Source organism: Bos grunniens, chromosome 12 (genome assembly GCF_055505025.1).
Source record: "Bos grunniens cultivar Pamir isolate PY7600 chromosome 12, Bosgru_T2T1.0, whole genome shotgun sequence".
Lineage (NCBI taxonomy): Eukaryota > Metazoa > Chordata > Mammalia > Artiodactyla > Bovidae > Bos > Bos grunniens.
This window is the reverse complement of record NC_141176.1, coordinates 15,470,276-15,497,093: the sequence shown is the minus strand read 5'-3', so window position 1 is coordinate 15,497,093 and position 26,818 is coordinate 15,470,276. Positions and strand designations below refer to the sequence as shown.

The window sequence follows — 26,818 nt, the reverse complement described above, 5'->3', positions numbered from 1 at the left end:
ACTGAACCACCAGGGAAGTCCCAAATACTTAATATTTGCAGTTATATTGGGATAATGAAAATCTGGCAAGTGAGTTGGGTTGAAAGACTTTACCCCCACAATGATCTGACTGGTTAGAATAAATCTTTACAGGACATTCTCTTTAAAAACATTGCTTGCTTCAGATAAGCTAATTAACATTAAAATAAATAAAGCAAAAATAAAAGGCCACAACTTCAGATATAGATGCATCTTTATTTATACATAAAAAATAACACCTCAGAAATTCTTTTCTAAAAAGTCTTTTAATCATAAAATCAAAATGAAAAGATTGAAAGACAGTGTATAGCTTTTTAATTTTGCACACACTATAGTCAGGGTAAATATTTAAGCTGCAAAAAAAATATACCTCTCCAAGAACAGGAAATGCATGACCTTCTGAAGCTGTAGACCAAACTTACATGATGGTTTCAGAAGTCAAACAACAACAACAAAAAATTAACATTCTCAAGTAGAAGACCTGGCGTTGCTGTTTTATGGGTGACTCTCTCTAGCGACTTTCCCCATGTTGATTCTTCCTTTTAGGTATACAACTCAAGAGAGAATTTTCCTTTCCCTAATAATACCTATCACTGCCACGGAAAACAGGGAAGTGAAGTGATATGGGCTCCTGTAAATAGTCTAAAAACTATCTCCCATGATCATATGTTTCTAAGCAATAATGTTAACATTATCCACCTTATATAAGAGACAGAAAGTACCAAGATGTTTCAGGATCAATTAATTTATATATAATGACTGATTATCTCTTCTGGAGCATGGAGCATGTAGGCCTTGGTACCATGTAAAGATCAACCTTATTTCTAAAAAATATCATTACTTCAAAGAACCATAAAACGTTCAAGTGACAAATGTCAAGAAGCTGCTACACCCAAACAAGATAAAAACTTCTTAGTAAAACTGTAGCTTTTCTTTTTCTTTGGGCATAGAGATTAATTTATGATATTTTTCCCGATACAAAAAAAAAATGTTATCTGATGAGACAGCTTTATTATGGGTGTAGCTACCACCTCTCACCTTTTGTTTCTTCTGCCAATTCCCCCACTTGCTAGAGCCATTGATTTACCGGTAATGTTGGTATTATTTGAAGCATCAAAATCTGAGATGACAATTTAGAGAGTGGAACAAAAATCGTATAATTTCAGGGACAATGAACTTAAAACGTCACCTTCACCAAACAGTAAAAAATGTTAAAAGTGTCTGCTTCACTCTTTGAACTTGAGTTGTTCTTTTTTCTTATTTTTAGGTTTCAAAAGAGGTCACAGTTCTACAAAATTGGGCCAAGAAGTAAAGAAAATTAAAAGTTCTTAGAAAATGTCAACAATCCCAATTTTCTGCCAGGTGGAGCACAGACTTGATTTTTCAGGCCTTGGGCAGCTTTGAAGAGGGGAGGAGATGAAATGAAGACCACTTTTCATCCTGTGCAAACAGCTGTTTTGTTTTTATTGTCAGTGTTGTTATATTGGGTTTAGTGTCTCCACAGGGCCAGAAAACTCTGGTTTGGCCTCACATTTTGTAAAACTGTCCTCAGGGCGGTGTGAAATAGCATTAGACCTCTGGAGAAATCTGTATGCAGGTCAGGAAGCAACAGAACTGGACATGGAACAACAGACTGGTTCCAAATAGGAAAAGGAGTACATCAAGGCTGTATATTATCACCCTGCTTGTTTAACTTATATGCAGAGTACATCATGAGAAACGCTGGACTGGAAGAAACACAAGCTGGAATCAAGATTGCCGGGAGAAATATCAGTAACCTCAGATATGCAGATGACACCACCCTTATGGCAGAAAGTGAAGAGGAACTCAAAAGCCTCTTGATGAAAGTGAAAGAGGAGAGTGAAAAGTTGGCTTAAAGCTCAACATTCAGAAAACCAAGATCATGGCATCCGGTCCCATCACTTTATGGGAAATAGATGGGGAAACAGTGGAAACAGTGTCAGACTTTACTTTTTTGGGCTCCAAAATCACAGCAGATGGTGACTGCAGCCATGAAATTAAAAGACGCTTACTCCTTGGAAGGAAAGTTATGTCCAACCTAGATAGCATATTCAAAAGCAGAGACATTACTTTGCCAACAAAGGTTCATCTAGTCAAGGCTATGGTTTTTCCTGTGGTCATGTATGGATGTGAGAGTTGGACTGTGAAGAAGGCTGAGCACCGAAGAATTGATGCTTTTGAACTGTGGTGTTGGAGAAGACTCTTGAGAGTCCCTTGAACTGCAAGGAGATCCAACCGGTCCATTCTGAAGGAGATCAGCCCTGGGATTTCTTTGGAAGGAATGATGCTGAAGCTGAAACTCCAGTACTTTGGCCACCTCACGCGAACAGTTGACTCATTGGAAAAGACTCTGATGCTGGGAGGGATTGGGGGCAGGAGGAGAAGGGGATGACAGAGGATGAGATGGCTGGATGGCATCACTGACTCGATGGACGTGAGTCTGAGTGAACTCCGGGAGTTGGTGATGGACAGGGAGGCCTGGCATGCTGCGACTCATGGGGTCGCGAAGAGTCGGACATGACTGAGCGACTGAACTGAACTGAACCAGTGATGTGGTCACTCATGGAAAGTATCAGTATTTTCTCCCTGTTGGTGAGGTTACAGACATTCCAAGCATTATGGGAGAAACAATAAATACATACTATAGGAATATCTCTCTCTATTTTACAGTGAGGAAAGCAAAGCAAAAATAAGTATTCAAAGACCACATTTTTATCTTAAAAATGCCAAAAGCTTCTCAAAAAATATATATATATTAGGAATTTACATGAGGATGAGGAACTAGAAAACATCTCATCAGAAGAAAAAACATTATAACAAAATCAGTGAAAGTAATAGATACTCTTCTACAAAGTTTTGTGTTCAGAAAATATCACCCACTAAAAATGACATCTTCAATCAAAAGGCAGCTCTGTTCAATTCTGCTTAGACTAGGAACCTTTCCAATTTGCTCAGGAGAAAAAAATTCATCTTTTAAACAGGAACATTCTTGAGTGGGTTACTCTTATGGAAGATATCATTGTATTTGTATAGTCTAAGAAGTCTAAGAAGAAGAATCTGGCCCATAATCTGACTGAACACTCAGTTTTATACTCAATTTTCATGAAGCCTAAATGAACTAGGACTCAGAATCTTTCCCCATTAAAACCATGTGCATCAAAACTAGAACACAGAACTAGCAGAACAATTGGGATTAATCTGTAAGAAAGTGTAACTTCCAGAATTTGAATTTAGGCCTAACTGTTGAGAATTTTCTGTTTAACATCTTCAGAGGCAATGCTTGAAGCATCACAGACTTACCATCCTCCATCATGGTGGCTTTGATTACTTTCCATTTTTATATCTGGGGAATATGAGTTTGATTTTTTTAAAAAAAGTTATTCATGGTTGATTGCAGAGATCTGTCCACAATGAATTAGCTAAAACATGTTACATATAAAAATGGGCCAAGTCAGATCATCCCAAAGCAGTTTAAAGACTTACAAAGCTTTGGTGAAGAACACAGAGCCCGGGTCTCAGACTTCACACCATTAAAGGTTAATGGTGTGACCTCTGAAGGCATCCTCTAGGATTACTTACTAAGGTTGGAAAAATCAAAATGGTTTTTCCTTAGCACACGAAATAATGCACAGGTCCCTCTTTGTGACACCAACCAACCAAAAAACCCAAACCACAAAGAAAAAGCTCTGATAGCCCAAACAAGCAAACTGCTAACAAAATAGAAAAAACCTTCACACCCTCTGTTTTCAAGTAAATGTTGTCTGTTCACTGACTGCAGTTTAGAGGGAAACCAAAATAGCTTCAAACTCATGGATTCACTGGGAGGATCCCACTCAGTCTCTCAGGGCAGGCTGGTGACATCTGATGGTGGGTTCGGGCTGTGGGAGAGACGCCCTGGATCGGCCTGAGCAGATCTTATGGAGCACTTGTGAGGGTGGGTGGAAGGATCCTAAAAATGATTATTTGAAGAAAAGCCCACACGTCCTCAGAAGCCAAAGACACATAAATAAAATTCTCCTCTAAAAAGACACACCAATTTTATGTTTTCACGTGACTTTAAAGGATGCACAGAACAAGGTAAATCTTTTTGGTTTTTTTAGACTAAAGTCATCCTCTAATATTAAGAAACTCAAAAGAAAGGAATAAAGTTGGACAGACAGAAAAAAAGAGTATTCTTCAACTCTTCTTCATTGCACAGGGAAATCCCCCTGAAGTAAGAATAAGAAAATTCAGTAAGTTGGAAAATAATTCTCATCTGAACAGTATTTTCCCTTAAAGCCACACTTTAATACTGATGTAGGTTTCATCCAATTAAAAATCACAAAGATTTTACGAAGCAACCTTAGCTTTTATGCAATCACAATTATGAACCCTTGTCAGTTTGGGCTATGTACGAGTGATGTAATGGCTTTGAACCTTAACTTGCACAGAATTTCTCAAAAGCAATGAACATCTTCTGTGATCTTATTTAATAACATAAGAAAATTGCTAAGAAACCTCATTCTTTAATAAAGCATGCATATTTACTCAAGCTTCAAATCACACTTTTCATTGCTGCTTCTGACAAATGAAAAGCTTTTATTTTAGCATTCTGAATAGTAATGCCCCGTTAGGTTATTATCAGGACAAGTCTACTTTCCCAGGATAACATATTTTTTATTCCACAAGGCTGAATTTTCAAAATTCACACTTATTTAGAAAAAAAAAATCTGCAGGTTTATAATCTACTTTATTATAAAAGGAAATCAATTTTTACAGTTATAGGTAACTATTTAGAAAAAAAGTTCAAAATTTATCAATATGAAAATATGCCTTACTGAGAGATACTTACTTATAAAAACATATTGCCTTTGCCATGTGAAAACCTGCTGTTTAGTTCTCTAGATTTCTTTATCAAGGCTTTTTTCTGAGCTTCATCAAACCGATGAACTTTGAGATCTGTATCACGGTCAAATGGTATTCTCTCTTGGGGCTTATTTTTATCTTCAGCAGCCTTATTCTTTAATTTTTTATGATGAATGTCCATAAGAGATTCTGACCTTTTTGATTCCTGGGGAGAGCAAGACAGCAGAAATAAAAATCTTAGTTGGGATACGTCACTGGCAGAATATAATAATCAGGAAACAAAGGAATGAAGTGGTAATGGTGAACATTAAGGGAGGCTATTTACAAACCCCAACTGTTTTTCTTCTTTTTTAAAAAAATTTTTATTACTTTTATTTATTTGGCTGTGCTGGGTATTAGTTGCGGCATGTGGGATCTAGTTCCCTGATCAGGGACTGAAGCCAGGCCCCCTGCATTGGGAGCACAGAGTCTTAGCCCTGGGACCACCAGGGAAGTCCCCTTCTTTTTTTTAATACTTAAAAAAATTTTATTTATTTTGGCTGTGCCGGGTCTTCTTCACTGCACGAGGACTTTCTCTAGTTCTGGCGAGCAGGGGGCTACTCCCGACTTGCAGTGTGAGGGCTTCTGAAGTGGCCTCTCCTGCTGCAGAGCACAGGCTCCAGCACAGGCTTCAGGAGTTGTAGCACGTGGGCTTCAGGAGTTGCGGCTCTCGGGCTCTAGAACATGGGTTCAGCAGCTGCGGTGCACAGGCTTAGCTGCTCTGCGGCTTGCAGCATCTTCCTGGGCCACGGACGGAACCCATGTCCCCTGCATTGGCAGGTGGATTCTTAACCCCTGGACCACCAGGGAAGTCCCTCAATGGTTTTTCTAAATCTGAGACAGCATCTCTGAAGAAAATATGTATCAGAGGCAAATTCAATTCAACCAAAATAAAGGTATCTATGAACTCATGCCACGTGATCAAAAAAGAACAAGATGGACATGAAACTAATGTTTAAATAACCATCATGCAAAGCATCGTATGATGAGTCAGTGTTAATGGGAGAGAAAGGAGCAATTACTTTCTCTCTTGGGAGCCTGATTAAAGCTTCATGGACGCGCTGGTCCACGAAGCCTTTGTAGGTGGAATGGAAAAGACAGGCACCGCCAGGCTGAAGCGAAAGCACACTCAAAGCAGAAAAACAACGGCACAGAGGAGACAAAATCCAAGGCTGGTGCAGGTCACGTCTGCATGGTCCTGGCATAGACTGTGTGCCAAGAGGATTTCTGTCCCTTTCAGCTTTCCTTATTGCCCTCATTCTCTTTCTTTTCAGCTGGGGAAGGTGCTCACATTTTCTTTTTTTAAAAAATCGAAGTATAGCTGATTTATAGTATGATATTAGTTTCACATTTTCAAATATACCTAGGAGGATGAGGTTCGAGCAGAGGCAACTGGTTTTTATAAATTAGAGATTCATCACAGACCTTTCAGTATTAAAGGATAAGACAGAATAGCCCTGGTTTGGAGGAGCAGGGCATGAGATGCAGGAGTACATGAGGGCAGTACAGACCAGCAGCCATCCAACTGCTGTGTGTGTGTGTGTGTGTGTGTGTGTGTGTGTGTGTGTGTGTGTGTGAGAGAGAGCAGGGCGTGAGATGCGGGAGTACGTGCAGGCAGTACAGACCAGCAGCCATCCAACTGCTGTGTGTGTGTGTGTGTGTCAGTGTGAGTGTGAGCAGGGTGTGAGATGTGGGAGTAGGTGCAGGCAGTACAGACCAGCTGTGTGTGTATCCATCCCTGGGGGCCACACAGAGTGGATTCCAAGGGGTATCGAAGGCACAGGGAATTTCAACGTTCTCTACCCGTGATTCTCAGCTTCTTCATGTAGCCTCACTTAAAATGGACTCGCCTGATAATGCATCTTGTGAGGATATCTACCCTTTTATTACAGCCCTTTTCCATTTAATGAAGAAGAGGCCTTTCAGAATCTTATTAGAGAACACTGTCTTGGGGAGCAAGGCTCCAGAGCATCAAATAAAAAAACCTGCAATACTGGTATGAACGAAACTTGTAATCAAGGAACGGTAAACCCAGGAGGCTTTGAGCTATTATTCTGTGTCTCAAACATAATTTCTCTTAAAGAGTGTAATATCCTTTTGGAATGGTATTTCTGCTGCTGTTGGAATGTTTCTGAATTCAGATACACTGCAGAATGGGACAATGAAAGACGGTAAGTTTTGCTTAACAACCACATCTCTTCCACACCCTGTCTCCTGTCAGAGAACATATTTGAGAGCAAAGACATGAAGAGAGCTCAGTGAAAGCAAAATAACTGGTAAGAAATGTTGAAGGCGGCAGCATCTTATTTCATTAGAAGACAAATTCATGGCACCTACCCACCTACGGTACAATTCAGAAGTGTCATAGAAATGATCATAATCATATTTATTTGAACAGAGAAATGAAGTCAGACTTTTTCACAGAAAGCCAGCCTCACCTGTCTGATGTGACAATGAGATCTGACTTTGTCAACTAGGTTATGTGGTTATTTCCTATAAACTTAGCTCTAGCTGGATGCTGTAATAGTTAAGAATTTATTTAAATTAGCACTATTTCCAACTTCTCAATCCCTCTCATTTCATACACTGATCATTTCATACATCTTTAGGAAACAAATTGATTTGCAAGTTAAGTGCTTTCTAAATCTTTATTTTTAATGAAAGTGGAGGTAAAAAGAATCAAATATTGCTAAGAAAAAATAACCTATCAATACACAGGGCATGGAGAAACAGTTAAGAACATAAGCGCTGAATTTGGAGAAACCAGAGTAGCAATGATGGTGCTGACATTTTCAACACTTGCTGATCACAGGCAAGTAATTTATGCCTACGTTTCTCAGCTGTAAAATAATAAACCCTAGTAGCAGTAATGTCCAAATATTTGGATGAGGTAGGAGTTAGGTCATCTAAAGAATACAAAGGATTTAGTACCATATCGGGGTACATAAGAATCAGTCAATAAATGTTAAGTATTCAATTTACTGAGCATTTACTATGTTGTAATCTGGACAACATCTAAATTTATAATCAATATAAATTAAATGTTATTATTGCCATTATGCGGATTTGGAAAGTGAGACTGAGAAATACACGCTGTTCAGGGGGCTGGAGTCGGGGCACTACAGTCCTTCCTGTCCCTGTTCATCCCGCCCTTCAGTAGCCAGTAGGGGGCAATGCTGCCAGCTTGTACCCTTTGGAAACATGGAAACAGCCCTCAGCTGAGAAGTTACTAAATGTCAAGCTGTTCTAATTGCAAAAGAAAAAAAAGAGACTGATGTGAAAGAAAAAATCAAAGTTGAGACAGAGTGAAAGTTGGGATATCATTAATAATAGTAATTTTTTGTTAATAGATCATTCTGAGGTTTAAGTACATAAATAGAAACTGTTTAAAGAACTGAATGACATCATGATAATGAACCATGTTCCTTTCTTACCCACTGCTGTATGTGAACATGGTTTCCTAACTCTTAACCATATGACTCTTAACTATACAAATGAACTAAATAAAGAACATATTTGATGCTGAAATCTGTCTTATTCTAGCAGTAACATTCATCGAAAGACCAGAAAGTAACTGGAGAAAAGGTCTTTCATTAAGATATAAGGTTTACATTTTACTTTTGACATTTAATAATTATCAAAATCTGAGATATGTTTATATTGTTTTTATCAACTGATTTTACAACTTAATCCAAAAGGAAGAAAAGTGTAAACATTTAGACTTTAGATACAGGAAATTAAAACCTTTTGGTTTCAATTTATGTGCATAGATTTGCTGAAGTGAAATATGACTTTTCAAATATAATCATAAAAGACTTTCAAGCGTAAAAGTGGATTCCATTAAGATAAAATTTGTGGCGTAATAGAAATGAAATTATGTATTCAAGGAGAAAAAAGGATGAAATAAAATTTCCAACTGTTAAGGAAGAGCTTGTTCATACATATTTTTAAAGGATAATAATAGATAATAAGTTGCTAAGGCATTTAGATTCCATCTGAAACACTGAAAAGAATAATAAAACAAGCTATAAATTGTATCTCTGCAAACTATTGAAACTTATAATGACATGTCCAGGAGAAGTTTTCTGAGGGGACAATACTCAGTAAATACTGAGTAAAAACACTTGGAAGGCCATCTCTCTCCACCCTTGACTGGTTGAAAAGAAAAACAGCTTCCTGAGCCCCATGACAGATGCAGTGAATCAAAGCTGCCACCATGGATCTCAGGAACCTGTGCTGTGAAGATCCACCCAGGTTCTCACACAGGTGTCCCGTAAAACAGATGGTTCTGTCTGGTAGTTTGGTATTAACAGAGGGGGAAAGAGAATGGAAAGCACAGGAGTAGGGTTAATCTGGGATGGAGAACTATAATGGAGAATATAATTATATGTGTACATATAAATGTAAAACATTTATACTGTAAAATTTAACCTTTTAGTGCAATTTCTCCACATTTTCCCTCCCTTCTTCCACTAATGAGATAATAATTCACTAATGAGACAATAAGGATGAAGGCAGACAGGCTATCAAGAGTTGGATGGGAAAGGCTGAAGATTTAAGAAAGAGCTGGAGGAAACAGAGAGCAGAGTTTGGAGAAACTGTGAGAAGCGGTAGAAGTCCTGCTTGCACTTCCTAGAGCTGGTGCTGAGGAAAACGGTCTACGCTGATGGGCCAAACTGCAGAAGGTAACAAAAAGTGAGCACCAGTGGACAAAGAAAAATGGTCAGTTTCCACTGACTGACCCCCTGAAGTAGTAAACTGAACACCAAGAAAGACAGAGGAATACGTTAAACCAGTAGACTATTATAGTCAATCCACACAATTCAAGTGGACTGTTGTTATGATAAAAGAAATGAGCTGTTGTATCAGTTTGTTTCAGGTGTGCCGTCTACCTGGTTTAGCACATTTGCATTCTGTGACTGACACAGAGGACCGAACTTATAAGTGAGTAATAAAAACATCTAGAAGCAGTTAGTTCACAGAAAATCACACCAAAAGCCAACTCATGTGAGATCAATTTGCTAAACGACCAGTTTGTTGATTTACCAAATTTAATAATTTAACAAAACGTGTATGTTTTATACTAATTTGTAAAAAACAAGGGCAATTAATTTTGAATGTGATAGTTTCTCAGAAGCTTTAGAAAATTCATGCTAAGATTCTAATTGTTTGGTTTTTCTTTTGCCTTCCTGTGCTTAGTCGCTCAGTCGTGTCCAACTCTTTTGCCTTCATGGTCATATTTTTTAAGATTGTTCAATTTATCAATACTAGGAGGTGGTTCAGTCTGAAAACAACATTAATATTTTGAAAAGAAGGTCTCATAAATAACCAAAATTTCACCATAAAACTCAAACCCTAATTTTTTGGAAGCATTTTAAAGTAAATTGCAGACATCATTACATGTTCTATATTTGTTTACACTGTTTTCTTTTAAAGTAATTTACATAGAATGAAATGTGCAAATCTTAACACTGCATCCACTGAGCTTTGCAACTTGAACTCCTAGCAATATGTGGGATGTACTTCCATCACTGCAGAAGCTCTGCATGTTCCTTTCTTGTCCATCTCCACACTCCTGCTCCAACAACGACTATTCTGATTTTTTCCCACCACAGACACATTTTGCTTATTGTGGAGCTTCATATAAATGGAATTATACAGTGGTACATGTGTATGAAATCTTGGGTACGACTTCCTGCACTCAGCATAATGACTTTGAGATTAATCCACAATGTTGCATGTATTTGTAATTTGTTCCTGTTTATTGCCAAGTAGTATTTCATCATATATATACTCCCCCTTGGCCCCCTGCTTACTGATAGATACCTGGGCTTATCAAAGAAATTAGCTGTTATGAATAAAGCTCCTATGAAGATTCCTACAGAAGTCTTTTTAAGGCTGTTGTGAGTGAAGCACTCTCAAGTCTGTGAAAACTTTGCTAACTATATTTTTAATGCTTATAGAACTTTTTATAAACTAATGCACTGGGAATAGAAGGTAGTTTTCCTGAACACCTAAATACCTTTCAGGAGCTGAAGGGTTCAGTGGTTTATTTATTCTTTGAGTGAAATACCAGGTTTTTTTTGCTGTTTTTTTTTTTTTTAATGAGTAAGAGACAATTACAAAAATAATAGTTTGCCCAATGAATCCTGTTTTCAAATTTAAATTGAACTGTATTTTAAAGTTTCATACTTTTATTTACATCTTTACATCAAATATTCCAAATTGGCTTATATTTAGAAATGTTTGAATTGGGATCTCTAGGAGTTAATAGGGCTCTTTACTTTCTGATCATGTGCTACCCATCTCCAGGAATTGAATTTCTGATATACGATTCAAGTAAAAAATGAACTGGGGTGGGATGATTTGGGAGAATGGCATTGAAACATGTATATTATCATCTGTGTAATGAATCGCCAGTATAGGTTCAATGCATGAGACAGGGTGCTTGGGGCTGGTGCACTGGGATGACCTAGAGGGATGGGATGGGGAGGGAGATGAGAGGGGGGTTCAGGATGGGGAACACATGTACACCCATGGTGGATTCATGTCAGTGTATGGCAAAACTAATACAATATTGTAAAGTAATTAGCCTCCAATTAAAATAAATTAATTAAAAAAAAAAAAAAACACAAAACTAAAAAAACCCCGAAAACCTGAAAATATTATGAGATGCATTAAAAAAGCCCACAACATGAGGATTATACATATATGTTTGTATACATATATGTACATACAAGAGTATTTTTCAGAACAGATGTATAGAAAAAGACTGAGATGAAAAGAAAAACATAAAAGAAAGAGAAACAAGAAAAAGAGAAAAAATGAGACGAGCATTAAAAGATGTAAAAAAAAAAAAAAAAAGCAAGGTCATGCATTTTATTCTCTGACTTACATTGTATGAGGATACTTGCTCAGCCAATCTCTTATCCCTTCCTGATGGTATATATTCTTCATCCTTCTTACTGAATGACTTTCTTGCTTCTTGCATCTCCTGAGGAATGAACAGATAACACATTACGGAACCACATTATCAGGAAAAAATGAACAAGAAATACTATCATTTTAATTCAGATTAACAGGAGACTAGACAAAGCCAGGCCTGTTGATTCTCTTCCCACTAGAAATGGTAATATTCTTGGTAAGGGATCTGTTAGTCTCCTACTCTAACATTTTCCTGAAAACAAGAAAAAAAGCCCACAAAACCTCCATCCAATCAACTAACTGGATTTTATCAAACTCAGAGATGAGTCTGACAAACGGTAATAAAATGCAGATGAGAAAATAAGGCTTAAGAAGAAATCTTACATTACTGTTTTCAAAACCAGGAAAAGCACTTTTGAGGGAAAAAAATTAAGAGAAAGAAACAAAAGGGGTATAGAAAAATAAAAATAAAACTATCTTTATTCACAGAAGACATATGAGTGTCAATGTAGAAAACTCCACAATCTATTAAACAACTCTTAGCATTAATAAGCAAGTATAGCAAAGCTGGGGCTTCCCAGGCGGCTCAGTGGTAAAGAATCCGCCTGCTGATGCTGGAGACAGAGAAGTGTGGATTTGATCCCTGGGTCAGGAAGATTCCCTGGAGAAGGAAAGGGCAACCCACTCTAGTATTCTTGCCTGGAAAATCCCATGGACAGAGGAGCCCAATGGGCTACTGACCATGGGGTTGCAAAGAGTTGGACACGACTGAGCACACACAGATGTACGGCAAAGCTGTAGGATACCAGGCCAACAAACAAAACATACCAGCAAGGAACAATTAGAATTTGAAATTTAAAAAGATATACCATTTACTATAGCACACACACTGATGAAATACTTAGGTAAATTTCCAATAAATTCTGGTTAGAAAAAAAAAATATTCAGCAAAATACAGCCCCAACCAGGAATGAATAAGGCTCAGACAAAAACAACTGAAAACTATTTTTCTCAAAGCATGTTTTTATACTGTTGCTATTTGCTTAGTCAGGTGAAGTGAAGTCGCTCAGTCGTGTCCGACTCTTTGCGACCCCATGGACTGTAGCCTACCAGGCTCCTCAGTCCATGGAATTTTCCAGGCAAAAGTACTGGAGTGGGTTGCCATTTCCTTCTCCAGGGGATCTTCCCAACCCAGGGATCAAACCCAGGTCTCTCACATTGTAGGCAGACGCTTTACCATCTGAGCCCAATTTTTATCTAAATAATGGACTAAAACAACACTGTACTCAATAAAGTATGTTAAAAAACGTAGGAGTAGCTCATTTCTCATTTTTCCATAACAATTTTCCCAGAAACAGATTCTTTACTTGTAATATTAAGAGAAAAATGATGTTCTGATAAGATGGAGGTGAAGACCTGACCTTCTAAGAGTAAATCTAGTCAAGACTGGGAGGTGAGATTATAACAGATCTTATTCAATTAGTTTATGCATAACACTTTCATTTCTTTCTAATCTTACTTCATTTAGGCCATGTTGGCATTAGTGGTAGGGAGATGAATGCTGGGGAATCAAATATAACAAGTAAGATGATACAATAAATTTTTTAAAAAAGGAGGGAAATGATGGAAAAAACATACAAAAAGGATATTTGGAGAGAGAGTAAAAAAGGAAACTTGACGAAGATCCATTACAAAAATAAAAAATTAGTCATGACCTTTATAAAGGATTTCCCTGGTGGCTCAGACGGTAAGGCGTCTGCCTACAATGTGGGAGACTGAGGTTTGATCCCTGGGTCGAGATCCTTTTGAGAAGGAAATGGCAACCCACTCCAGTACTCTTGCCTGGAAAGTTCCACGGACAGAGGAGCATGGTAGGCCCATGGGGTAGCAGAGTCGGACATGACTGAGCAACTTCACGTTATAAAGGACAGCTCTGTGATACTTTCTGTGATAAATTCTACCACAAATATAAGTCTGCAGTACTACATGCTGTGATATAGAACCACATAAGATCTAAGGGGTATTAATAATCCCTTTGTTAGTCTGTTGTAAATATACAACAAAACATTTTCAACCGTAAAAAGAATGACTAGATCTAAAGAACTCAGTCACAGGACCTAAAATCTTAAGTTCAAATTGTACTGGTTACTTTCTCTTCGTTCCATTTTTCTGTGTTATTTTCCTTTGAGGAAGACTTCTTGCATATCTAGCTGTAGGCTAGACATGTACTCACACACAATGAGGAACAGGAGGTCTGAAAAAAGCACAAATAAAAAGTCCATGTAAGGGATTTTCCCGGTGGTCAAGAATCCGCCTTGCAATGCAGGGGACACAGGTTCAATCCCAGGTCAGGGAATTGAGATGCCACAGGCCACGGGGCAGCTGAGCCTGCACGCTACAACTGGAGAGTCTGTGTGCTGCAATCAAAGATTCCACGCGCCACAATGGAAGATTCTCCATGCGGCAAGTAAGACCTGAGTAAGCCAAATAAATAAATATTTAAAAAATATTAAAAAAAAATCCATGTAAGCAAGGGTATTAAGTTGTCTTTTTGGAGACAATTTTAAAGGTGAAATTATAAAAATGCCAGTAAGTTATTTTTATAAAAGACCAGTTAAGAAAGAGCAGCCAGGCATTCCAACACTAGTCATTCACAGTGTGTGGCTCACATCTTTTTTAAAATTTATTTATTAATTGGAGGATAATCGGTTTACAATACTGTGTTGGCTTCTGTCATATGGCAACACGAATCAACCGTAGGTATATATATATCCCCTCCACCTCTCCAGGTTGTCACAGAGCCCCGGTGTGAGCTCCCTGAGTCATACAGCGAATCCCGACTGGCTCCCTATTTGACACGTGGTAATGTGTGCTTCCAAACTATGCTCTCAATCTGTCTCACCCTTCCCTTCCCCCGCTGTGTCCACAAGTCTGTTCTGTCTGTGTCTCCACTGCTGCCCTGCAAATAGGTTCATCAGGACCATCTTTCTAGATTTGGTATGTATGTGTTAATATACAGTATTAATTTTTCTCTTTCTGACTTACTTCACTCTGTGTAACAGGCTCTAGGTTCATCTACTTCATTAGAACTGACTCAAATGCATTCCTTTCTATGGCTGAGTAATATTCCATTATGTATATGTATTAATACCATGAATTCTTTATTCATTCATCTGTCGATGGACATCTAGGTTACCTCCATGTCCTAGCTATTGTAAACAGTGCTGCAGTGAACACTGATGTCTTTCTCAATGGCGGTTTCCTCAGGGCACGTGCCCAGCAGTGGGGCTGTGGGGTGTGGCTCACTTCTACCCCCCATCTTCCGTTGCCTCTCCCCCCAGGTGTGGTGGTTCACCTCACCTGTCCATTATAACTCTCGGATTTCCTTGAGTCTTCAGGGTAAAAGAGAACGTATGGTTTTGCCACATATTCTGCTAAAATGAGGTGATTTCCACACATCACCCACATTTTAAGAACAACACTATTTCACAACCAATTCTTCATGAAAATCAAAGTGTCTTAAGGAGCTTTCTCTGTCACTTGTGACCAAACATGATGCTTGCCAGAGGAGACATTCAATTTTTGGTTATAGAATGAAAATAGAAATCTTCATAATTCCAGGTACTAATGAACAAGACAAACAGAGTTAGGGGCATGAATTAAGTAAGGAACTGTTTAATTTAAAACTGGTAAGTTATAATCATAAGGCGCCAATTAGTCAAGCATTTAAGACAGCACTTACAACTCAAGGAAATTGGAATTTCTGATGAAGTGAATTTAAGGAGTTAGTACTGGCTGGATTCTTAACAATGGAATATTTCATAATACGTGTAGAAATCCAAGAAAAGAAAATCTAATAATAATGATGTATTTTATGCATAGTTTTTCCTTTTTCTTTTTTTGGTAAATTATTCAATGTATTAAGGAAAGGGCTTTTTGCCTGTCTTGACAGTAATGTGAAGTTAGTTTAGTGCACTGGAGCTACTGCTACTTTCAGAGACACTCACTACTATCACTTAACTCACTAGGTTAATCTGTGCTTTGGTTTTTTCCAAGATATTTTAAAAGAAACTTTCATGGAGACATTTTGACGTATAAAGACTGGGGGATTTGGAATCAGAAAGGTCTAGAACGGAATTACTGTTCATCACTTACCAGCATTTAATTCCAGAAAAAATGACCTCATAGGGCACAGTATCTCCTTTCATAAAATGAGGTTAATAAACTTATGTCTCCAGGTTCTCTTGAGGTTTAATGAGACAATTTGTTGGGAAACAGTATAAATGAATACACAGGAAGCAACTGGTGTCGCTTTCTTTTCTTATAACTTTCCTTCAGGGGAAATCTTTTCCCTTGGGAATCATAAGCTAAGAAACAGTACCCTGGAATAATTCTGCCTTCTATTTTTTTCAAAATAGAGCCAACGTGGACAGAAATACAGGAACACACAAGCCCTCTCACCTTAGCTTTCCTTTCCCTGTCGGCTGGCGTGTCGGTCCAGACTGATCGGTCTCCAGATTTGCCATCAGCTCTTCTCTTAAAAGTTCTGGGCCCGAGACCAAAGTCTTTCATTTCTGGAGGAAGTTCAGTCATCCAAGATTCTCTCGTAATTGGTTTAGATGAACCCTTTAAGAGAAATAAAAAGTTAAACAAAAAAAAAGTATCCTGGAAAGTGTGGACATGTGTGCATACATGTATAGAATACTACCTAAGTGACTATGCTTCTCAGCTGAGGCAGATGTTAAGAGAAAAAGACATTAGGAGAAAGACAAAGGCCCGTCTAGTCAAAGCTATGGTTTTTCCAGTAGTCATGTATGGATGTTGAGAGTTGGACTATAAAGAAAGCTGAGTGCTGAAGAATTGATGCTTTTGAACTGTCGTGTTGGAGAAAGACTCTTGAGAGTCCCTTGGACTGCAAGGAGATCCAACCAGTCCATCCTAAAGGAGATCAGTCCTGAATATTCATTGGAAGGACTGATGTTGAAGCTGAAGCTCCTTTAAAACTATGGCCATGTGATGTAAAGAACTGACTCCTTAGAAAAGACTCTGATGCTGGGAAAGACTGAAGGCAGAAGCAGAAGGAGAAGGGGACGACAGAGGATGAGATGGTTGGATCGAGTCGGCATCACCGACTCAAAGGACGTGAGTTTGAGTAAGCTCTGGGAGTTGGTGATGAACAGGGAAACCTGGCATGCTGCAGTCCATGGGGTCGCAGAGTCAGACACAACTGAGCAACTGAACTGAACTGAAGAGAAAATGATTTAATAGATGGATGATTTTTCTTGTCAAATATGTTATACTTTCATCTAATTTATTGTTCTTTGGACTTAATGTTATCTTTTGCCATACTGTCATTTTTAATTGTGCAAATCTGTCAGTTTTCTCCTTTTATAGCTTCTGAGTTACCCTAGAGACCAAATTTTTATATACATACACATGCAGAAGGACATTTTTTAAATGTCTGTTATCAAAATTGAGATTTTTGATCTATGTGGTCGATTTCTCAGAGTAAAGTGTTCTGTGTATTTGAAACTTACGTCATCTCCTTTGGTCAGTTTTTCTTTCATTCTCTGGGCCCTCTTTTCAAACTCTGCTGTTACACTGGAGTTAACTGGTCCTTTGGCAGGCATCGGCCCGACAATGTCTTCCTCCTCACTGCTATCCGTTTCCTTCTGAAACAAGACAGGACCTTTAAACCAAGAGTGGAGTGACACATTACAGAAAATGATCCTAAATTACTCAAAATTTAACTGAGACCGATAACCTGGAAACAGAACGAAGGAGCAAACACCGTGTCACTGGCTAATCACTGAGCACCTTTCCTGTGCCTTCGTCAAGCGCACCCAACAGAGACCACAAACCCAGGGCGTGGGATCTGTCCCACCTCAGCCCCTGTGTCCACGGCAGAGCTCATTAACTCACTCAGCTCTATTCCTGATGGACACAGATGTGGCCTCACAATTCCTCTGAAATACTCCAAGGAAGTGGTCAGAGAAGACAGAGTTGAAGCCATTCTCTTTCCTGGTACAGAAAGAGCTCTTTGGAAGAAGAAACACATGAATATGACGTTCTTGGAAGCTATATTCGCCTCCATGATTTAGTATGGTCCACTGAAACAGAAGTGCTGTGCAGTGCCTTCCAAAATGCTGGCCCAAACGGGTGCATCTGGTGCCCAAAGTACTCCAGAGACACAATATTATTGCAAAAATGGAATTCAAATTGTTTTTGGTAAATCATTTTAACAAAGGGTTTTCATGTAAGACTTTGTGTTAGATGCTATATACACTAGGGTTTAAAATAGTCCTTGACCTCGAGAAGGAGAGAGGGTAAGATAAACAACAAGATGAATCACAGTAAGATGTTTGTACTCCCGCTGGGACCGGTAGTTTCTTCCTCTTATTTTTTCAACTACCAGGACCAGGCGAGTTAATTTGTGTTGTTTACACTTTCCCTGTTAACCACTCAATGTTAACTCTCTGTGGTTTCTTCTCTAAACTTCTATAGCAATTGTTCTCAGTACAAATAACTGGATAATTATACCTTGTCTTATGGCTGACTCTAAGCCACACACTCTCTCAATAACTGGATTTTGTCTCATTTGAACCTCATAATAAAACTGGGAAATAGCATCATTATTCCTATTTTCTTTCTGAGGAAACCTAGGTTTAGAGAAATATACTTGGAAAGATTAAACAACTTGTCTGAGGTTGTAAAACTTGTACCTAAGACTTAAATATTCTAAGATCAAAGCCAGTATTTTTTCTACTTATACTACAGCAGACTATTATTTCCTTTATTTCAACTGCTAAAGATTTAACTTTAAATGTTTTAGCTTTTCTCAACAACAGTAAGCTCTTTGATGGCAAAGACATTATCTTAAACATATTTATAGCCCCCTACAAACTTAATACTTGGTGATATAAAACGAGCAGATGTATAATAAACTTTAAAAATTACAAGAAACATAGTATCAATAGAGTGTTGACATTTAGGATGATGGGATAAGCTAATAATATTTACACTTTCTTCCAATAAGAGATAGTTTTATAAAGGTAGAGGCCTGAAATATGTAGGAACTGTAACAGCTCCAACCAATAACTATTGCTAAGACAACCCAGTGTTTGTTCATGATGGTTGGAATCATGCTTTCTTCGGGAAACTAAAACCTTCTCTAATTCCTGGGGAAAACTGATAATTCTAAGCCAATCACTTTGGTCTCACTGCCCAACTGATTGGCTTGAGCATAGGCATATGATTCAGTGTGGGCCACAGAAATATGAGGAGAGGTCTATGGGAAACCTGGAGAGGTTTTCCTCCCCCTAAGAAGGGGATACAAGACAGGGTTCATTCCTCTGTCTGGACATTGCCACCTGCGTGTCAATCTAAGGACTCTGGCAGGCTTCCTGGTATAAGGAAGGGGTCAGCCTAAGAGGAATTAACATGCTGCAAGTGACAGAGGAGACATTCAAAACTGGGGTCCTGGGTGGTCTTGTGAGGCTAAGTTAACCAGCCGTGGAGTGTTCCTATCTCTAGACCTCGTCTTGGGTATGAAACACATTTTCCTTAATTTGGGAATACAGATTCTAGATCATTCAGGAAGTTATACAAACAACCCATCTGCTAACTAGGAAGGTTGAGACTAAGCTTCATTGTAAGTTGGACTTTCTGCTATTAGCAGCTAAAAGTGCTCTAGCTGGTGGCAAGCCAGCCACATAAATATCTGGGGAAGATGTGGACAGCAGGTATCAAGGCTCAGGGGTAGGAGCCTGACTGGCATATTTAAGGTGCAAGAAGCCCACTGTGGTCAGATCAAAGTAAGAGGAAACCAGGGAGTTAATGGGAGCCAGACTGTACAGGGCCCTGTAAGGACTCTGACTTTTATACAGAGAGGGGAGCAGCAAATTAGTTCTGAGTGTGACTGATGCGATCTGACTTTCTCTGGGCCACTCTAGCTGCTGTGTTGAGAAGAGGCAGCAGAGCATCGAGGGCTAAGACAAGGAGACCAACAATAACACAGGTCAAACAGGGTGATGGCTTGGGGCAGGGTGGCAGCCGAAGTGGCTGGATTCTGGGCATTTTGGAAGGTGGGAACAGACCTTGTCAGATCGATTTCTGTGACTAATGCCTGACACACTTATGTGTTCTACAATCATCTGTAGGTATTCTATATCATTCATTGAAAGAATGAGTAAATGCTGGAGCTCATGAGCTTAACCACTGAATTACATTTCCTTCAGTAACAACCTCTGTGGAACTGATGAATTCTCAGTGGAGATGCACAGGAGTCTATGAATTCACATATAGGATGGCACTGCAGAAGAGCAGACTGAACAGTGATTTAAAGTCCTAAGAATTGGGCTCTGAGTTTCGGCTTTGCTAAGCAGAAACTGTGCTATTTGGAGTAAGTTACCCAATTTCTCTGGCCTTTAGCCATCTCTAAGATACAGATCGTAATTATTTCATAAGGCTTTGGAGAAGCTGAAAATAGTATCCATATATGGAGAAAATGCATTATAAATTATATTCTTTAAATCTCAGCCATTGTTAAGGACTAGCCTTCTAATATGGAAAAGGCAATGGCACCCCACTCCAGTACTCCTGACTGGAAAATCCCATGGACAGAGGAGCCTGGTGGGCTGCAGTCCATGGGGTCGCTAAGAGTCAGACATGACTGAGTGACTTCATTTTCACTTTTCACTTTCATGCATTGGAGAAGGAAATGGCAACCCACTCCAGTGTTCTTGCCTGGAGAATCCCAGGGACGGGGGAGCCTGGTGGGCTGCCGTCTATGGGGTTGCACAAAGTCGGACATGACTGAAGCGACTTAGCAGCAGCAGCCCTCTAATAAGAAAACAGATTTCCTCCTTGATTTCAGAATCACTGGCTCTTTCTTTTCAAAACATCATGTACCCACGAGTGACGCTGTTAAATAATGGTACCAGAACTGGGTGGGACAAAGTTAATTTCAATATTTTATAATAATTATTTCACTATTTAAACATTTCTCAGCTTGCTCTCTTTTGCATCAAATCACAGCGATTCCTTAAACTGTTTACTGTATTCTACTTTCTAGGACGCAAAAGCTTCCCTTTAAGGATGAGAAGCATGAATAGACCACACCCTGTCAACACGTGACTGCCTCGTCATTTTCCTAACAGAATCTCAGGTCTGAGATGGCTTTTGATTTCATCTACCTATGCTACAGTCCTAAACTAGTATGACTATGACACATCTTACATTACATTTGAGTCAAATGACTATAGTTACTACTATGTAAAGTCTTGAGTTTCTTACATCTTGTTCTTTAATAGAAAAATCCCCAAACCTCAGAGTTGAAATCTGATGACACTTGTCCTGGATCACTTCTGCCTTCGTCACTTTTCTGTGTAGATTTAAGAAAACCGGGCGGTAGTGCAGGACCTATCATAGGCCTGAAAAAGAAAACGCACCTTTAAAAAGTCAGCTTTCAGTTGGCTTTTACTTTTCAGTAAAAGCTCACACAAAGAATAAAAAGCCAGGTAATAATAACAAATGTGGAAAATGAGAATCTTATTCGATGTATTATTTTTACTCTGTAACTTAGTATTCATGTATGGATGTGAGAGTTGAACCATAAAGAAGGCTGAGAGCTGACAAACTGATGTTTCTGAACTGTGGTGTTGGAGAAGACTCTCGGGAGTCCCCTGGACTGCAAGGAGATCCAATGAGTCCATCCTAAAGGAAATCAACCCTGAATATTCACTGGAAGGACTGATGCTGAAGCTCCAATACTTTGGTCACCTGATGCGAAGAGCCAACTCATTGGAAAAGACCCTGATGCTGGGAAAGGCAGAAGGCAGGAGGAAAAGAGAGACAGAGGACGAGATGGTTAGACGGCATCACCACTGGACTTGATGGACGCGAGTCTGAGCAAGCTCCGGGACTGGTGATGGACAGAGAGGCCTGGCGTGCTGCAGTCTCCGGGGTTGCAACGAGTCGGACACGACTGAGGCATTGAACAACAAACCTAGCATTTTTTCACCGAGTATCATAAAAAAACTTAATTTCTACACTTTAATTTTCTATTTATTAGTTAATGATTAGATGCTAAACCAGTAATTCTCAACCTTTGTGGCAGTGGTGTAAACCCACTTCCTAAAAGAAGTACGGTAAATAAAAATAATGACCAAAAAAAAAAGAATCCTTATTATGTATTATGGACTAAAGTCTGTGAAGATCTTTTTATCTTGTGCCTTGGCTTTCAGTTTTGATAGTCACTGTCCACTGAAAAATACCTTAGTGGCATTTTAATTACAGTCAGAACTACTTAAGTACAAATGGAGTCTTAAGGACATATGTAGCGAATGCATATAACAGCTGTTAGTAATTTATTTATGGTTACATGTGTCAAGGCAGTATAAAAACCAACATTTCCTCCTCACTAACAACCCCATTATGATGTGGAAATGTGTTACAAAGAAAAGAGTTCCTCTGAGACCCAGAGAGAAAGGAAAAGGTGGTATGCTAACCTCATTTCAACCAGAGAGTGCGTTTTTCCGTTTCCCTAAAAAAGTCCTGGTTGGTATAAGTTGCTCCATTTTCTACCTAAGCAAAATGATGCCCAAGGACAACACAAACTCGTAAGCGGCAGACTGGAGCTTTTGCGTTGTTTGTTTTGTTCTCTTTTTGGCCACGCTGCATGGCATATGGGATCTTAGTTCCCCAACCAGGAATCAAACCTGTATCCCCTGCATTGGAAGCATGGAGGCTTAACCACTGGACTGCCAGGGAAGTCCCCAGAGCTGGAGTTTGAACCCGGTCTATGTGATGTTAGAGTTCATTTTCTTTCAAGTTGCCCTATTGCCACAGTCTGCGGCAACTAACACTGTTCAAAAGAGAAAACCTGCTGAAATTCTGGGTCTTCGAAAGAGAAAGTGCTACTTTTTGTGCAGAAAAAACAAAAAGAGGAATGATATTTTCTACTCTCTTTTATACTGTTAAGTTTCTCCATTCTATCTTTGCTCTTTTCCAGAGATGTCCCTGTGTTAGTGGAACCAACCAAGAGGGCAGTGATGTCCTAAGCTGAATTTTCCAGATGGCACTATGTTCAATCAGAATCTTACACACAGGTTTCCCAGCAGGGCAAAAACAGCACTAGAGTCTCAGGGTCTGGGTTCTGATCTCGGCCACGTAGTTACCTCTTGTCTTGGTTCATAAAACTGCTATGAACCGAAACAACTGTACATATGAAAAATGCGGAAGTGTGGTATTGAGAGATCAAATCAGTTGTCATTTATATAAGGAAGTACTGTAAGAGTGTTTTCTGAGTTTTTAGCAGATCTACAAATTCAAGTACAGCTCAACTCTCTGGCCTCGGGGAATTTTGTGAGGATAAAATTACTAATACATACAATCTTAAAATATAGTAAAGGAACATAACCATGGCATGCTACAGGCTTATGGAAGGTTTTGCTTCCAATATATACTACCATCTGTTTATTTCAAACATATATTATCGTCAAGATACAATTCTCAAGAAACTGCTATGCCTCTAATAACTGTTTTCTTGAAAGGAATATTACATCCCAGCAGTCAGAAAGTTTCCCATAAAAAGCCAGGCAGAAAATGTTAGGCTCTGAGGGCCACATTCGGTCTCTGCCACATATTTGTCTTTGCATTTTAATGGCACCTAATGATCATTCTTAGCTTGGGGGCCATACAAAAGCAGCCATGGATTGCCCAGCCCTCTTATTTCTTTTTTTTAATAATAAGCTCCCTTTTATTTGCAGACACCATTACAAAAACTGTTTTATATTCATAACAAGAAGTGTTTTTTTGAGTTGTAGTCAGAGGCAATTACTTTCAGAAAGTTATATGAAAATTAGAAGCTGACAATTGTGATTACAACCTCTGAATATAAAATGTACAACAGCCTTTCCTACTTGTTCTTGCACACTGGGATATAGTGTTAAGAATTATAAACAATTTGATGTGCAATTTAATATTCAGCATTTAAAATTTTTTTAATTTTGAGAAGACAATATTTACTATATGTTTATTCTGTGCAAGGCACTACAGAAGAATCAAACGTTTATATATGTATACAGATACGACATCTCAAGCACCATGACAATTCTGTAAGGGGTGTGCTGCTATCTTAATCCATGGATAACACATTTGAGGTTAGGTTAACTGTGTAATTTGGTACATAGGGATTTGCCTGTTCTTTCAATAAATAATTAAGATGTCTGACTTATATCCCTGGTTGGGGAACCAGGATCTCATATGTCAAGTGGTGTAGCCAAAAAAAGAAAGAAAGAAAAAAAAAGATCAAATACCAGGATTCTACTCATTGGCTATATGTGAAACTTTGTCAAAAAAAAAAGGGGGGGGAAAGGGTTATGTTTCACCCAGCCTATCACAAAACGCTGTTGTGAGTATCAAATAAGAGATGTGAGTGTTTTTCATGAATTGTTAAGTGTCATAAACATGTAAATAATTACTTTTCTTATGTGGATTTAAAATTTTTTTTCATTTCAAATTTATTTCAAATGTTATATAAACATGTAAGTTAAAAAACAATTTCAGGGACTTCTCTGGTGGTCCAGTGGTTAAGACTCTGAGCTCACAATGCAGGTGGCCCAGGCTCGATCCTGTGTCAGGGAACTAGATCACACATATCACAACTAATAAGACCCAACGCAGCCAAAAAAATAAAATTAAAAAACACAACAAACAAACAAACAATTTCAGACAACTCTTTAATGAATTAACAGACTTGAGAAAAGACTGTCCTGAAAGGGTACACATTCTTACCGTGGAGGAGAATCATCTTGCTTTTTAAATCCAGGAGGAAGAGCTGGTCCAAAAAACCCTTCATCATCATCATCATCATCATCGTCATCTTGATTTCTCCTTAGTTTTCTGAAAACAGTGTAATTTTATGCATGTATGTCAGAAACTTTTTCATAGGGAAATTTTAATTTTTTAAATTAAAATTTTATTAACTTCATTTATTAACATTTAATAACTTCATTTATTAACTTCAAAACATATTAACTTCAACTTTGGAGAAGGCAATGGCAACCCACTCCAGTGTTCTTGCCTGGAAAATCCCATGGACGGAGGAGCCTGGTGGGCTGCCGTCTATGGGGTCGCACAGAGTTGGACACGACTGAAAAGACTTAGCAGTAGCAGCAGCAGCAACTTCAACTTAGTTGTATAAACTCTGAAACAATAAATTTATCTTGCCAAGTAAAAAAGAAAAGCTACCACAGATCTTATACTAATCTTTTTCGGGAATTCACTTGAGGTCTAAAATAGAGACTGGTTACTTCTTTACACAGCAGTAACGTATCAATTTTCTGTATTTTCTGTGTTGATAAAGACTGATCAGTGAAGTTTCAAATATTCTACTTGTGAGATATTTTTAAGCTTAGAATTTATGACATTGGCTTTTAAATTCACTTTTGTAAGGGTTGCTATTTTTGTCCCTTAGTCATTAAAATGCATTAAAAAAAAACCCTTGCTATCCAATAATAAAGATTTGATTTCTTATCTACATGGGCCACTGGTGAGGAAGGCTAGGTCAGAGGGAATTCTTCATTTACTTAAACAAAAAGCACACACTGCACACATAAATTTTAAAAGAAGATGTATGGTTTATTCAGAATATTTAATCACTTCAATAATACCTTATGGAAAAATCCTTTATATAAGATGTTTATTGAAATTCTAGATATCTCCGGAGCTATATACTACTAAGATACATTTTTCTATAAAAGGTATAGTTCATGAGGAAATGAAATATGAAGTGATTTTTTCTTGTGCTGTATAAATGCAGGTTATGATAGCTCCTTGAGAAAATAAAGTGTTAGTCGCTCAGTCGTGTCTGACTCTTTTCGACTCCATGGACGGTAGCCCACCAGGCTCCTCTGTTCATGGGATTCTCCAGGCAAGAATACCGGAATGGGTTGCCATTTCCTTCTCCAGGGTATGTTCCCGACCCTGGGATTGAACCTGGGCCTCCTGTACTGCAGGCAGATTCTTAACCATCTGAGCCACAAGGGAAGCCCCTTACCAGCTATCTACTCTAACCAATAAGTACCAGATTTGGAGCTTGGTTTACCATTTAATGTAAAAACGGACTGACCGTGCCGGTGGACCAGTGTCGTCTTCTTCAGATTCTTGATTTCCTTCTTCGGACAAAGAACTACTGTCCTCGTCGCTGTCTGATGATTCTGAACTACTGCTTTTATAATTAGGAGGCAGAGCCGGTCCTGCAACTGTAAAAGATGTCTTGTGTTTGTCATAAGTAGTCACAACTGTTTCAGTGAATCTCTTAGCTCAGGGGTCGTCAACCTTCAGGATGGAATGTCTGATGATCTGGGGTGGGGTACATGTAATAATAATAAAGTGCAGAATAAATGCAATGTGCTTGAAATCACTCCAAGAGCACCCCCTACCCCATCTGTGGAGAAACTGTCTTCCCCAAAACGGGTCCCTGGTGCCAGAAAGGCTGCGGACTGCTGCCTGAGCTGCCATTTCACACTTTACTTTCTGAAATTCACAGCACTGGCGGGCTGTCATTTATTACGGACTTTAATCTCCTTTGCTCTTGTTCTGCGTATAGCAGTTTAGTCTTTCCAACTCCAGGAAGGCAGAGATCATGTCTTATACAGCGTTAACTACGAGAGTCACAAAACTTTAAAACCTGAACTTACAGCAACAGCATGTAATTTCCCTGATATCTTACATTTTTTGCATTGGTTGTAATTTTGGTTGGTGCAACTGCCAAATGGTTTCATGTTTTTTTTTTTTAACTAACAGACAGCATATGGTAGATAATACATCACAGAGCTAACCAAACAACAAATCTGCCATTTCATACTTTAATACGTTAAAAATAAAAATTCTTCATTCTGGTTTCTGACTAAGAATCACCACTTTAAAAAATATCTTTACTAGCATTATCATACTTCTCAGTTAGTTT

General features: G+C 38.6%; 1 protein-coding gene and 1 long non-coding RNA gene across 11 annotated transcripts in view; one reads left to right on the top strand and one right to left on the bottom strand.

The window, feature by feature from the left end:
* The window catches only part of GPALPP1 (GPALPP motifs containing 1), a 43,804-nt gene that overhangs the window by 10,453 nt on the left and 6,533 nt on the right, over positions 1–26,818 (bottom strand). For 2 of the 9 annotated variants that reach the window (XM_086328893.1, XM_086328895.1), the window contains exons 2-9: positions 25,979–26,111; positions 24,643–24,750; positions 21,173–21,278; positions 17,385–17,519; positions 16,309–16,473; positions 11,819–11,917; positions 4,871–5,089; positions 215–4,247 (exon numbers count right to left, since the gene is read on the bottom strand). In XM_086328893.1, coding sequence (XP_086185019.1) covers positions 4,871–5,089; positions 11,819–11,917; positions 16,309–16,473; positions 17,385–17,519; positions 21,173–21,278; positions 24,643–24,750; positions 25,979–26,111 — 965 coding nt within the window. In that variant the 3' untranslated portion in view covers positions 215–4,247. Of the gene's footprint in view, positions 1–214; positions 4,248–4,749; positions 5,090–11,818; positions 11,918–16,308; positions 16,474–17,384; positions 17,520–21,172; positions 21,279–24,642; positions 24,751–25,978; positions 26,212–26,818 lie in introns of those variants that run through there. The other 7 variants (XM_086328894.1, XM_086328896.1, XR_015137866.1 and 4 more) reach the window with 4 other exon arrangements.
* LOC147361406 (uncharacterized) lies at positions 9,469–21,568 on the top strand. Of its 2 annotated transcripts, none has more exons than XR_015137870.1 (3): positions 9,469–9,608; positions 20,921–21,013; positions 21,431–21,568. It is a non-coding gene; the product is annotated as an uncharacterized LOC147361406 (long non-coding RNA). The 2 variants fall into 2 exon arrangements; XR_015137871.1 differs by lacking the exon at positions 9,469–9,608 and adding an exon at positions 20,111–20,248.